Source organism: Lepus europaeus, chromosome 13, assembly GCF_033115175.1.
Source record: "Lepus europaeus isolate LE1 chromosome 13, mLepTim1.pri, whole genome shotgun sequence".
Classification (NCBI taxonomy): domain Eukaryota; kingdom Metazoa; phylum Chordata; class Mammalia; order Lagomorpha; family Leporidae; genus Lepus; species Lepus europaeus.
The window spans coordinates 25,815,388-25,828,676 of record NC_084839.1 but is presented as its reverse complement, the minus strand read 5'-3'; the positions used below and the strand labels follow the sequence as shown (position 1 = coordinate 25,828,676).

The window sequence follows — 13,289 nt, the reverse complement described above, 5'->3', positions numbered from 1 at the left end:
TTTTAAGTGAAACTTCAGATGATTGCTACAGGTGAGCAACTACAGAATCTCAACACCAAAACACAGGACACTGACATATGAGGATTTATGAGAATGGAAATGACTAAGATAAATTCCCAATCCAATAACTTTGTATTTACTAATGTTTTAAAACCATATTACCTCTACCTCCAAAGACAATTTAAACGATGACCCAATATTTTATTTGAAAAACTCTAATTACATTGGAAATATAACAATTCTATCAAATTTATCTCCTGGTTTTCTTTTATTCATTTATCAACTATCTGATAAAATACCATCCTGAGGAAAATTTTACATAAATAAAAAATTGAATGCTTCTGAATTAACATTTTACAGAAGAGATTTAAATCACCCAATTTAAACATGAACCAATTTCATTCTACATCTCAGAGGTAGGCTTCCTTGCCTCAGTGCCGAAGTACATGACATTCTAGCAAGTCGTTACGCTTAGCCAAAATAAAAGCATAATAGCAGAAGAATCTGAAATGTCTAACCACCATTTCATTCCAAAAATAAAATCTCAATCCATCATCATGCTTAAAATGAACATTTTTACATAATAAAAATGCTGACAGCAGAAATAAGGCATTTAGCTTAAGAGGCAGAAAAAAGCATTAAGCAATTGTATTTTTAAAAAGGAAAACTTTGACAATTTTATAAAAATCACAACTAATAGTTTTAGGAGGCCGGCGCCGTGGCTCAATAGGCTAATCCTCCGCCTTGCGGCGCCGGCACACCGGGTTCTAGTCCCGGTCAGGGCGCCGGATTCTGTCCCGGTTGCCCCTCTTCCAGGCCAGCTCTCTGCTGTGGCCAGGGAGTGCAGTGGAGGATGGCCCAAGTGCTTGGGCTCTGCACCCCATGGGAGACCAGGATAAGCACCTGGCTCCTGCCATCGGAACAGCGCGGTGCGCCGGCCGCAGTGCGCTACCGCGGCGGCCATTGGAGGGTGAACCAACAGCAAAGGAAGACCTTTCTCTCTGTCTCTCTCTCACTGTCCACTCTGCCTGTCAAAAAAAAAAATAGTTTTAGGAAAAATTATGACTGCAAAAAGGGCAAAAGACAGAAGTCACCAGTTCAGGGCCCGGCATGGTGGTGTGGGAGTTAAGCCGTCACTTGCAACACTAGCATCCACATCAGAGTGCCAGTTCACCCCGTCCATTCTGCTCTGGATCCGGCTCCCTGCTCATGTGCCTTCGAGGGCAGCAGAAGATGCCCCCCACCCCAGTGCCTGGGCCACTGCCACTCACGTGGGAGACACCAGGATGGAGTGTCTGGTTCCTGCCTTCGGCCTGGCCCAGCCCTGGCTGTTGGGTGTGAACAGCAGATGGAAAATCTTTCTCTTTTCTTTCTCTGCCAACCCCGACTCCGCCTTTACAGTAAGTAAATAAAATCTAAAACACACGCACACAGAAGTCACCAGGTGAGGACAGAAGCAGAGGGACTCGACATACCACAGTCAGAAGGCATTGGTGCTGCACAGATGGAGAAGATCACCGGCGCTTCGGAGCTTGGAAACAGAAACGGGTACCTTCCGATCAGAGGGTTTCCTTCTAGTGGGAACTCCGGGAGGTCCTCTATGGTCATCTTCTAGACAGCCACCTAGGACGGGAAGGGGAAAGAGGCGTTTCTGCTTCGTCAGCAGGCAACTCAGAGGACGGCCCTGCCTCCGTCACAAAGACGTCCAACCCACTGACATTTCCGACTTCAAGCTTCAAGAGTCTCTTTTATGGGAGGAATAAAGCTCCTTTTAGCAAACTATTATTAAGAAATACACATTGCTGGGGCTGTTGTTGTGGCACAGAGGTTAAGCCTCCACCTGCAGTGCCATCATCCCATATGGGTGCCAGTTCAAGTCCAGCTCCCTACTAATGTGCCTGGGAAAGCAGCAGTTGATGGCCCAAGTGCTTGGGCCCCTGCACCCATGTGGGAAACCCCAAAGAAGCTCTGGCTTCTGGCTTCAGCCTGGCCCAGCCCTGGCCATTGTGGCCACATGGGGAGTGAACCAGCTGATGGAAGATTTTTCTCTCTCTCCTTCTATTTCTTTCAAATAAATAAATAAAATCTTGAGAAAGAAAGAAATACGCATTGCTTCACACAATCTCTTCACAGTGAGCAGAGCATAGAATCTTCCCAAAGTTCAGGGTTAATAAATCTTAATAGAGACAAACATTTATTTCCCAATAATAGGTGAGAATGGGGCTTGAGTTGTGGCATAGTGGGTAACGCTGCCACCTGCAATGCTAGCATCCCATTTGGGCACCAATTCCTGTCCCATTTAGCTCCCTGCTAACTGACTGGGAAGGCAACAGAGGATGGCCCAAGAGCTTGGGCCCCTCCATGCATGTAGGAGATCTGGAAAACATTCCTGGCTCCTGGCTTCAGACTGACCTGGCTGTGGAGACCATATGGGGAGTGAACAAGAGGATGGAAGGTCCTGCGCACACGATCTCTCTCTCTCTCTCTCTCTCCCTCTCTCCCTCTCTCCCTCTCTCCCTCTTTCTCTGTCTCTCTCCCCGCCCCTAAGTAACTCTTTCAAGTAAATAAATCTTTTAAAAATTAAAAAATAAATAGGTGAGGACATTTTCAAATGCTGAGCAATCTAAATGGGTGGCATCCGCTTACTCATAGTCACAAAGCAGGACAGGCACACGACCCCAGTGGATGTGCCCTGAACATCTCATAATGCTAATGCCGGTGACATCATCTGTCATTCAGTAGCTTAGGCCATGTACTCATCACATGAAAACAATCTAGCTGAAAACACCTCCATTATTTTCTGACACTCCAGTAAATGTGACTGCAAATTGATCATGTCAGTCTCATAAATCTAAGAGTTTACTGGGACAGTTCCACTTAATGCACAAGCTCTGTATATCCTGTCCCAGCCAGCAGATGTGGAAGGCCAGGCCTTTCAAAGCATATCATTCCTATTTACCTCTCTTTCCCAGAAAGCATGAGCACCTACCATAAATCTGCACTAAATTAGACTTACGCTGCTGCATCCTCACATCTCAGAAATGACAAAGACACAGAGAAAATGCTAGGTAAAACACTAAGTTATGATGCTAAAAACCTTCCAGTTTCTTGAAAGCCTGTAGGATTATGAATCCTTATGTCTGTTTCTAGACATAAGCAGGATATATTATATAACCAAATACAATTTATTTTAGATTTTTCAGTAGAAAGAATAAGTTACAAATGGTTAACTGATAGCTTGTAACCAGCCGCCAGTAGATGAGGTCATGCAGATGTTACTCAATGCGTGTTCTGTTACATTTGTTTTTTTTTTTTTTTTAATTTTTATTTTTGACAGGCAGAGTGGACAGTGAGAGAGAGAGAGACAGAGAGAAAGGTCTTCCTTTGCCGTTGGTTCACCCTCCAATGGCCGCCACGGTAGCGCGCTGCGGCCGGCGCACCGCGCTGTTCCGATGGCAGGAGCCAGGTGCTAATCCTGGTCTCCCATGGGGTGCAGAGCCCAAACACTTGGGCCATCCTCCACTGCACTCCCTGGCCACAGCAGGACTTGCGGGTTCTGTTACACTTGTTTAATTTGCGGGTTCTGCTACACTTGTTTAACTTACCCTAGGCCAGCCTAACTATCTTGACCTTGCCACTGCACTCCAAGGAGAGTCACCCCTCTGAACTAACTCCTTTCTTCCCAACTCAATTCACGCGTTTTAAATTCTATCAGAAACTGGGTAAACAGTCATACGCTTGTTTCTCAAAAAGTATGCATTTATGTGGCATGGATATTCTAGACCAGATACCAAATCCAGTTGTTACTATCTTGAAAACATTCAAAACTATTGCCACCCAGCACTCTGCATCGTCTTCTCATTAACCTTGTCACATAAAGAGAGAACTGGCAAGGTCAAGTAATTGGCATTACCTAGCAGTGGCAATCTTCTTCAAATGATCTCCATTTCAATCAGGCAGGCACGCCACAGAGACAGCCCTCCTGCAACACTGGAGCGCCTCCCTCCCTCACAATTCCTGCCTCTTGGCCCTTACTTGCTGGGCAGTAAACCTGGGCAGACAGCCTACCCAGGGGATGAGGCTGCCTGCAGAGCCAGAGAACAGAAATAAAATGTTAGGGGCGGGTGGTGTTTCAAGCAAACCCACCACGTGGGACCACAGTATTCCTTATCACAGTGCAGAATTCCAGTCCCAGCTCCTTGGTGTTTCCAATCCAGCTTCCTGCCAGTGCGTACCCTGGGAGGCAGCAAATGATGGCTCAAGTACTTGAGTCCCCACCTGGAAAACCCAAAAGACATTCTAGTCTCCTGGCTTTGGCCTGACCAAGCCCCGGTTGTTGTGGGCATTTGGGGAATGAACCAGTGGATGGAAGGTACGTCTGTCTTTCAAAACTCTTTCTTTCGAGGCCAGCACTGTGGCATAGCTGGTGAAGTCACTGCCTGCAGTCCAGCATCCCATATGGGTGCCAGTCCGTGTCCCGGCTGCTCCACTTCTGATCCAGCTCTCTGCTATGGTCTGGGAAAACAGCTGAGGATGGCCAAAGTGCTTTGGCCCCTGCTCCCACATGGGAGACCCAGAAGAAGCTCCTGGCTCCTGTCTTTGGATCACTGCAGCCCTGGCCATTGCAGCCATCTAGGGAGTGAACCAGCAGATGGAAGATCGATCGATCTCCCTCCCTCCCTCCCTCCCTCCTTCTCTCTCTCTCTGTCTCTCTCTCTGCCTCTGCCTCTCTGTAACTCTGCCTTTCAAATACATAAATCTTAAACACACACTCACATTCTTTCTTTCAAAAGCTTTCAAAAACTCTCTGCCTTTCAAAATAAAATGAAATTTTAAAAAATATATTTAAAGAAAACTTAGTATCTATTAAGGAACCATCACATACAAAGCACTATTCCAGATGTTTCTGAGAATACAAAAGTGAGTAACAGATGGCCCGGGTTTGCTAGGCAGCTAGAGGCTATGCTACAGAACAGTATCTGTTCCATCACAGAGGACCAGGGACAGCTGCTGGGAGCTTCTAAGAGTCCGAAGCAGTGCAGTAAAGAAAGCAGTACCTGACACAGGTCCTGAAAGACAGGCAGACATTGGGGTAGAAACGTCAAAGGGACCGAGGGCTGGGAGAGCAGGGAGCAGCAAGGCTGTCAGTCACAGGCTTCCAGGGCTAAGCCAAGAAGCACTGAAACACCTGACCAAAGACCAGACCTCTCGGTTCCAGGGGCACTGGGAAATTGCGCTCCTGAAGCTGTGTTTTGGGAGGCCAGTGCTGTGGCACAGCAGGTTAAGCAGCTGCCTGCAGTAACAGCATCCCACATGGGCGCCGGTTCATGTCCCGGCTGCTCCACTTCCGATCCAGCTCCCTGCTAAGGAGCCTGGGAAGACAGCTGAAGATGGCCCAAGTGATGGGGCCCCTGCACCCACATAGGAGACTGGGAAGAAGCTCCTGGCTCGGGATCAGCTCAGCTCCGGCCATTGCAGCCACTTGGGGACTGAACTAATACATGAACTCTCTCTCTCTCTCTTTCAAATTAATGTCTTTAAAAAAAAAAAAAAAGGAAAGAAGTCCTAATTAATTGTGTATGGAATAGATGACACCATGGTTACATCAAATTCCCCCAAGACTGACTTCTCTAGGAATTTTATGTCTCCAGCACCCCAAGCTGGCTCTGAGCAGGAGCATCTTGTACCATGGCTCTAACATCCTGTGAGTTCCCAAGGATCCCTGGTCCCCGCATTAACACGGAGCAGTGAGAAGTGGAGATGACCACTTCTTCACAGCAGTGCAGCACCCCCCGAAAGAGCCTCCCTGAACCCAGAGCAGTGCCCTGGAGCTGATCAACCACCAGACCCCCCCTGCCATGTCCACCTTCACCACACCCATGGGCCCCTCCCTCGGCCTCCTATTCTGCGTCATGGGTCTCGATTTTCAGGAGATTCCAAAACAAGTTTTACCTTTTATCTGCTACCAACATAGTGTCTGTTCAATCAACAAACAAGTACAAATACCTATAAACAGTACTGGACATGAGTCAGCCCAAGCCCCTAGAGCGAATGTCAAGGGGAAGGCACCTGTCCTCAAGGATGGAGTTTCAGGCTCCTGACTTCAGCCCAGCCCAGCCCTAGATGGTGTGGGCACTTAGAGAGTGAACCAGCAGATGAGGCTGGTTCTCTCTCTCTCTCTCTCTCTCTCCCCCCCCTTCTCCCTCTCTCTCTCTTTTGTGTGTGTGTGTCATTCTGCCTTTAAAATAGATGAACATAAACATTTTTTAAAAGAAGTTCATTTATGCATTCAACAAGTATTTATTGAATGTTCGTTACTAAGTCTGAAGCTATGCATAAGCAAAGGGAAAAAAAAAAATGACAAAGGTCAGCATTGTGGCCCAGCGGGTTACATCACTGCCTGCAATGCCAGCATCTCATATGGGGACCGGTTTGAGTCCCAGCTCCTCCACTTCCAATCCAGCTCCCTACTGATGCACCTGGGAAAGCAGCGGAAGATGGCCCAAGTGCTTGGGCCCCTGCAGCCACATGGGAGAGCCAGATGAAGTTGCTGGTTCTTGGCGCCATGGCTCACTTGGCTAACCCCCTGCCTGAGGCGCCGGAATCCCATATGGGCACCGGGTTCTAGTCCCAGTTGCTCCTCTTCCAGTCCTGCTCTCTGCTGTGGCCCAGGAAGGCAGTGGAGGATGGCCCAAATGCTTGGGTGCCTGCACCTGCATGGGAGACCAGGAGGAAGCACCTGGCTCCTGGCTTCGGATCTGCATAGTTCTAGCTGTAGCGGCCATTTGGGGGCTAAACCAACGGAAGGAAGACCTTTCTCTCTGTTTCTCTCTCTGTCTGTAACTCTACCTCTCAAATAAATAAATAAATAAAATCTTTAAAAAAAAAAAAAAAGTTGCTGGCTCCTGGCTTCCACCTGGCCCAGCCCTGGCTGTTGGGACCATTTGGGGATTGAACTATCAGAGGGAAGATCTGTCTCTTCCTCTCTCTATGTAACTCTGCCTTTCAAATAAATAAATAAATGTCTTTAAAAAAAAAAAAAACAGGCATGCCCTAGTCCTCATGTAGATTGTAGTCAAGTGTTGCATCCCTACAAGCAAGCTGCAGTTAATGTATAACAATATTAAGTGCTGTAACTGACAGCTGGGTACCAGGAGAGGCCAGATTCAAGACAGTGTGGAGCTGGTATTTAGCTCAGTGGTTAAGATACCCACATCCCATTTTGGAGCAGTCCTGGAGTTCAACATCCAGCTCTGGATCCTAACTCCAGCTTCCTGCTAATGCGCACCTGGGAGGCAGGGATGACTCAAGTGGCTGGGATCCTGCCACCCATGTGGGAAAAACTTGAAGAGTTCCTGGCTCCTGACTTCTGCCCAGCCTAACACAGTCCCAGCCACTGCAGGTGTCTGAGGAGTGAGTCAGCACGTGGGGGAGCACTCTCCTCTCCTTCTTCTTCTTCCTCCCCCCACCTTTGTCTTTGTCTTAGCTCTCCCCCCCCCCCACCTCTCAAATATAAATTTTACAAATATATATATACAACTCAGTGAAGGCTTCCCAAGCAGCCAATAATTTAACACTGTGATGCCCCACCGGGTAGCCACACCACATATGACTATTCCGATTTACAATCCATTTCTTCCATTGCTCTGGCCCCATTCAAGTGCTCAGGAGCTGTCTGGGGCTGTGTCTGCACAGCGCAGAAGGAATACTCCCTGGCCACAAAAAGTTGTGCTGAACAGCACGGACAGAGAACAGGACAGCCCATTCTCTGGATAAGCAAACAGCACGCGGACGCCTGGAACAACAAGTACGGACACAGGCCCAATCGATAAGCAAGCCTGTGCAAGCAGCGCACTATAAACGACTCACAAAGGAACGGCAGCTTTAAAGTAGCCAGCTGTGTGTCTGTCAGTCTGAACAGGGAGAAGGCAGGAAGCTGTCGTCCAGACACCATCAGTCTCTGTTTCCAAATGGGAATCGTTACAAGTAATACGAGACCATATAAAGACCATATAAAGAGACCGTACAAAGACCATGTAAGAGACCGTATAAACATCACTTTTTGAAAAGATTTCGTTGTAGGGCCATATCTGGTACACCGGAAATCACGGAAATCAATCCTACACGTCTCAGGCATGTGCTAAGGCTCCCACAGAGCAGCAAGGGCGACACTCGCTGCGCTTCAGGGTTCACTTTACAGCGCAGACAGCCGGAACACACATGACTCTGTGTGGAAGAGTCTCGGTGACAAATGTCAGCGCCAAGGTAAAGTACAGTTGAAGTATCTGGCAGCTGTTTCTAAGGAGGTGTTACTTTATCGACATAGTTCAAAGGCTGTCTTTTATCCCGCGATGTTGCTACACTGCAAACCACAGGATTGGGCACCTGACACCTAACTCAACCCGAGCGCCAGCACCGCGCGCCCGTCCTGAGACCCGCAGGGGTGCGCGACAGGGCGCGTCTCTGTGTAGGGCGGGTCCCGGCGCTGCGCCCCCGACCGCCCTGGCCCCCGCTGACGGTGCGGAGTTCAGGAGTCTCGGGGTGGCGAAGGGCAGGTCGCTCGCTGCGGCTCTGAGCACAACTTAATCGGCAAGGGGAGGCGTGGGAGACATTGAAGCGGGCCGCGTCTGCAAACCCCCGGCGCGCAGTGCGCAGCACAGCTCTGCGCAGGGGACGCCCGGGATGTCCGCGGCGGTCACCGCGGGCGCGGGCCAGAACCAGCCGCGCGCACCTCGCCGCACCTGCTCCTAAAGGGAACCGCGCGCCAGCAACGGAAACGACAAACCCACGTCCCCACCCCGCAGACCGCGCCACCCCAGGGAGGCCTCCCCACGGCCGGGCGGCCGGCCAGCGATACCGGCGCCCGGGGGAGGCGGCCGCCGGGCTTCCGGAGCCGCCAGCGCCTCCACGCTGCCCTCCCCGAACCGCCAACGACCTCCGGGCCCTCGTCCCGCCGCCCGCCCCTACCCGGAGCCCGCCCGCCCGCCTGCAGCGGCCCGGGAGGCCCGCGCGCCCGCGCCCCACCTGCCTCCTCCGGGTCCTGTCGGAGCGGCCGGCTGGGGACGCGGGGCGCGGAGGAAAGGCGGAGGCGCGCTACCCGCCGGGCGCCGGTCTCCCGTGCCCGCCGCCGAGCCTCCCGCCGCGCCGAGGCCGACCTCGCCCGGGCCCCTCCCGCCCGCCGCCTCCGCGCCGCGCGCCGGAGCCGGGCCCCACGCGGGGTCGGCGCGCGCGCAGTGCAGGCGCCCGGGCTGCGCGCAGGCCTCGGCCTCGGCCTCGCGCACGCGCTGGGGAGCGGGGCCCGGAGACCCGCAGCGCGCGCCTGCCCTCGCTCGCCTGCCGCGGGCACCCCTGCGCCCCGCAGGCAGTGGAAGATCAGCCGTCCCCCGCGCTGCGGCGCCCGGCCGGGCTTTGCAGATTGCCCTTGTTAGGGTGGCGCCGTGCAAATGTTTGTAGCGCGGCGGGGCAGGCAGTGGAGAAACCCTCCTCGCACGGACAGGCACGTGGGACAGCTGCCCAAGGCCCGCCGCGCGTAGGGTCCCCCTGGAAACCCCGGGCCAGCCCGCCCTTGTCTCACGACCTGCGCTGGAGGCGCTGCTGGCCGTGCGTGGCTCCAGTGGGCTCCTCAGCCCGGTGCCTGTTTGCAGACTTTGCCGTGAGAAGCCTGGGCGATGCCATGCCCAAGTCGCCAAGTGTCAGGTGGAGGCAGAAGGGAGAAGTGAGCGGTTGTCGCAGGGGTCCCCTCCTCACGCTCCCTCCCTCCTGAGCCCCTTCCCCATCTCCTAACAACAGGAAGGAGATGACACCGTGGCCCCTACCGTATAGGCACTGACATCCTGGTCCTCCCTCCTCTAGCGAGAAGAAGGGTGTTGTTTGACGCCTAATGCGGCCACTAGACTCAGAGTCGTGAGCTCTGAGCTCTGCAACCCTGAAGTCAATCGTGTGCTCCCCTAACAGCTCTCTGCCAGGCGGGCCCAGACCATGTGCTGAACTCCCCTGCTCACCCAGCACAGTGCCTGGCAGCTGCAGACAGGAACGAATGAATGAACCAACGAACGACTGTGCAAGAGCAGAGGTGATTGCTCCCCCCAAGCCAGAGCATTCTTTCCTGTTAGCAACATTGGTTCCAGGCACTAGAAAAAGACCCCTTCCAGTTGCTTCACTCCTTCTTACAGCACCCTCTCACCACGTGGCCACGGTTGAACCTCTCCAGCAACAAGGAACTCACCGCCTCTTAAGGCAGCCCCTTTGTCCTTGATCAGGTTTTTGAAAAATGTCTCCCCTACATCTCCTCGTCATTGAGTTCTCTTTCTACCCCCCACCCCCCGGAGGATTCTCAAATGAAATCGGACTCCAAGGAATCTGGACAAGCTTCCTCTGTCCAGTGGGCCGCTCCTTAGAGGCCAAGGTTACAGCCCCACTCACCAGCATGTTGAGGGATGTGGAGGATGCCTCCCTGCTCCTGGAGAGCCCTCAAGTCTGATGCTCAGGAGGGAATGAGTGGCCTCTCGGGTGCACCTCTCCAAGCCCTATGCTTCTGGGAACTTGGCTCAAGATACCAACATAGTTGTCTGTTGCAGTCACATCACGTTGTTGAGTCGGGTGGGGCACGCTGTCAACTCAAACCCACAGCGCTTGTGCAATATTTAAATACCGTGACCATCCCACGTCCCTGGTTGGCTGCCAGTTTCTCTGTCCCTGCAGCCTTGGCGTCTTCACACGCTCTCGGAGGTGATACTATGACGCAATGCTTCCTCCTCCCTATGGGAACTTCACCTCCCTTTCCCTGCTCTCGTCACACCCTGTTCATGCCCACTCCTTTCTCTGGTCAACAGAAGGAAAGCAATCTGCCTTTGGTTAGAGGTAAGCACCTGTAAATGAGATCCAGCGCCACAGAGCCACAGAAACTCAGGAAGATCTGTGTGTAGCAGAAGGAGCCACTGGTAAGGTGTCCACAGGTACACGGTTCAGTTTTGTTGCTGATTTAAATTTTCCCTCGACAACTACTAGGAGGTGACAGGGTGTGACTAGCTGAGTAATGTTCTTGGCCAAAATAAAGGTCTCCGTGGGAACCAGCCAGGCCACTGGCTTTTTCTGCTATACCCAAACACCATATAGTAAATGGGCAAATTCTCAGGATGTCGAGCCACCAGGGAATCCTAACTGCCTCAGAAAACAGAGGTTACTCCCTCAGCCACTGTCAAGAATGCCAGCACTCACTCACAAGAGCCAGGCTTCCTGGAACACCAGCCTCCACACCAGGTATTTCCCAGTTAACAAGGGTGGGACTGGATAGTGACATGGGACCAGCACTTGGAACTTGAACAGTCCATTGGCACCGATGTGGTACAGCTGTAGATGCTGAGATTCAGTTGTATCTGAAGGCACAAGGTTCTGGAACAATGCAGCAAGAAACCACACTGCCAGAAGGTGAACAGCAAGGGTGGCCAGTGTCACCATATGGAAATGGGTGGTACTGAGTGGCGCCTGTATGGGGACCTAAGGATCTCACTTCACGTCACTTAACAAATGAAGAAGCAGACTCCTGGAGACTGTACCTTGGGTGCAGAAATAAGACTTGAACAGCAGCCACCTGTTCTGAAGACCTGTGTTGATCCATTCATTTGTGTCACTTACATGGGAAGTTCCTTGGGGAAATCAAGGACCAAGAACAGGCTCCGTAGGGCAGCAGGGATCAGAGATCCAGGTGATCAGTCAGCATCTGGAAGGTCTATCAGTAGTTACCAGGACCCCAAATCATGAACAAATAGTACTGGGCAGGGTCTCAATCCCAGGGGAGGAAGACAAGGACTTGGTCTCTGCCGTGTGTGTGCATAGAGAAATTAAGACTTTAGGCCCACAAGAGACACTCAGCAACCAGCACTGGGGCACCAGACTGAAACTCAACTAGCAGCCACGGTTAAGGGCAGAGTATCAGAGCACAGGGCAGAGCCCCTCACATCTTCCCGGCTCTCATGTTTGCAGACAATAGGCTCATCAGCATAGAAAACCCAGCAGAATCAATAAACTATTAGAAGTCATATTAGTTCTGCAAGATAGCCAACTACAAGATCAGTTTCTAGAAATCAACAGCCTCCCCTACATTAGCAGCAAGCAACCAGGAAATGAAATGGACAGTAGGAGGCCGTTCACTGTAGCAGTAAAATTCTAAAGCTTGATCTCCAGGAATTAACCTAACAACTTACAAGAACTCTATGGAGAAAATTTTGGGACGCCATATAAGGATAAAAAATAAGACTGACTAAATGAAGAGATATGCCCAGGAGAAGATGACTATACATTATAAAAATGCCAGTGTGAGCTCTAAATTCAAGATTATGCCAAGCAAAATTCCAACAGGGACCAACATTTTAAGGGGCTCAATAAACGTATAAAATATATCAAGAAAAATAAAATTTGTAACCATGAAATCTATTTTGAAAAGCAATAGCAAAGAGAGGAGACTATGTTATCAGCACATAGCGAAAGGTGTAGTTTGGTGCCACCAATGGAAGGGATAAGAGCAGCGTCACAGAAGGAGGACTCAGAAGAGGATTCACATATGAACGGGACCTCCATACACAGAAGAGTGGTACCACAGCCAATGAGAAAGTGCGAGTTATTTAGAAGATGGTGTTGGGGGGAACTGGAGTGGTTTATAAAGAAAAATGAAGTCAAGTGGCCGGCATCCACCAGAGACAAAAATGAAGTCCAGATAAATGGGAGGCCTGCATAACAAAGCTAGACAAGAATGTGTAGAAGATGAGCTCTACAGATAAGGGGTCAGAATTTACATCAGGGCCAATGTGTTGGCAGAGTAGGTAACACCATTGTCTACAATGCCTGCATGCCATATGGGCACCAGTTCATGTCCCAGCTGCTCCACTTCTGACCCAGCTCCCTGCTAATGGCCTGGGAAAACAGCAGAAGATGGCCCAAATGTTTGGGCCTTCATCGCCCAAGTGGGAGACCTGGAAGTCACTCCTGGCTCCTGTCTTCCATGTGACCCAGCCCTGGCCATTGCAGCCACGTGAGGAGTGAACCAACGGCTGGAAGATCTCTCTATATAGTCTCTCCCTCTCTCTCTCTCTCTCTGTAGATCTTTCAAAATAAATAAATCTTTAAAACAAGACTGTATAAGCACAAACCATAAAGAAAAGAGTGCAGATTTAACTACTTCACAATTAAGTTTCTCTTCAATTAAGAATATCAGAGGGTGGGCAGTGCCACACAGAGGGTTAAGCCACCACTTGGGACTCCCCCATCCCATATCAGGATGGAGGTTCAAGCAC

General features: G+C 51.0%; 1 protein-coding gene across 7 annotated transcripts in view; it reads right to left on the bottom strand.

The window, feature by feature from the left end:
- CLIP4 (CAP-Gly domain containing linker protein family member 4) overlaps nt 1-10,531 on the bottom strand; it is a 76,295-nt gene extending 65,764 nt beyond the window's left edge. For 4 of the 7 annotated variants that reach the window (XM_062209194.1, XM_062209195.1, XM_062209196.1 and 1 more), the window contains exons 1-2: nt 10,423-10,531; nt 1,476-1,623 (exon numbers count right to left, since the gene is read on the bottom strand). In XM_062209194.1, coding sequence (XP_062065178.1) covers nt 1,476-1,608 — 133 coding nt within the window. In that variant the 5' untranslated portion in view covers nt 1,609-1,623; nt 10,423-10,531. Of the gene's footprint in view, nt 1-1,430; nt 1,624-9,024; nt 9,112-9,815; nt 9,836-10,422 lie in introns of those variants that run through there. The other 3 variants (XM_062209193.1, XM_062209191.1, XM_062209197.1) reach the window with 3 other exon arrangements.
- Between the last annotated feature and the right edge of the window lie 2,758 nt (nt 10,532-13,289).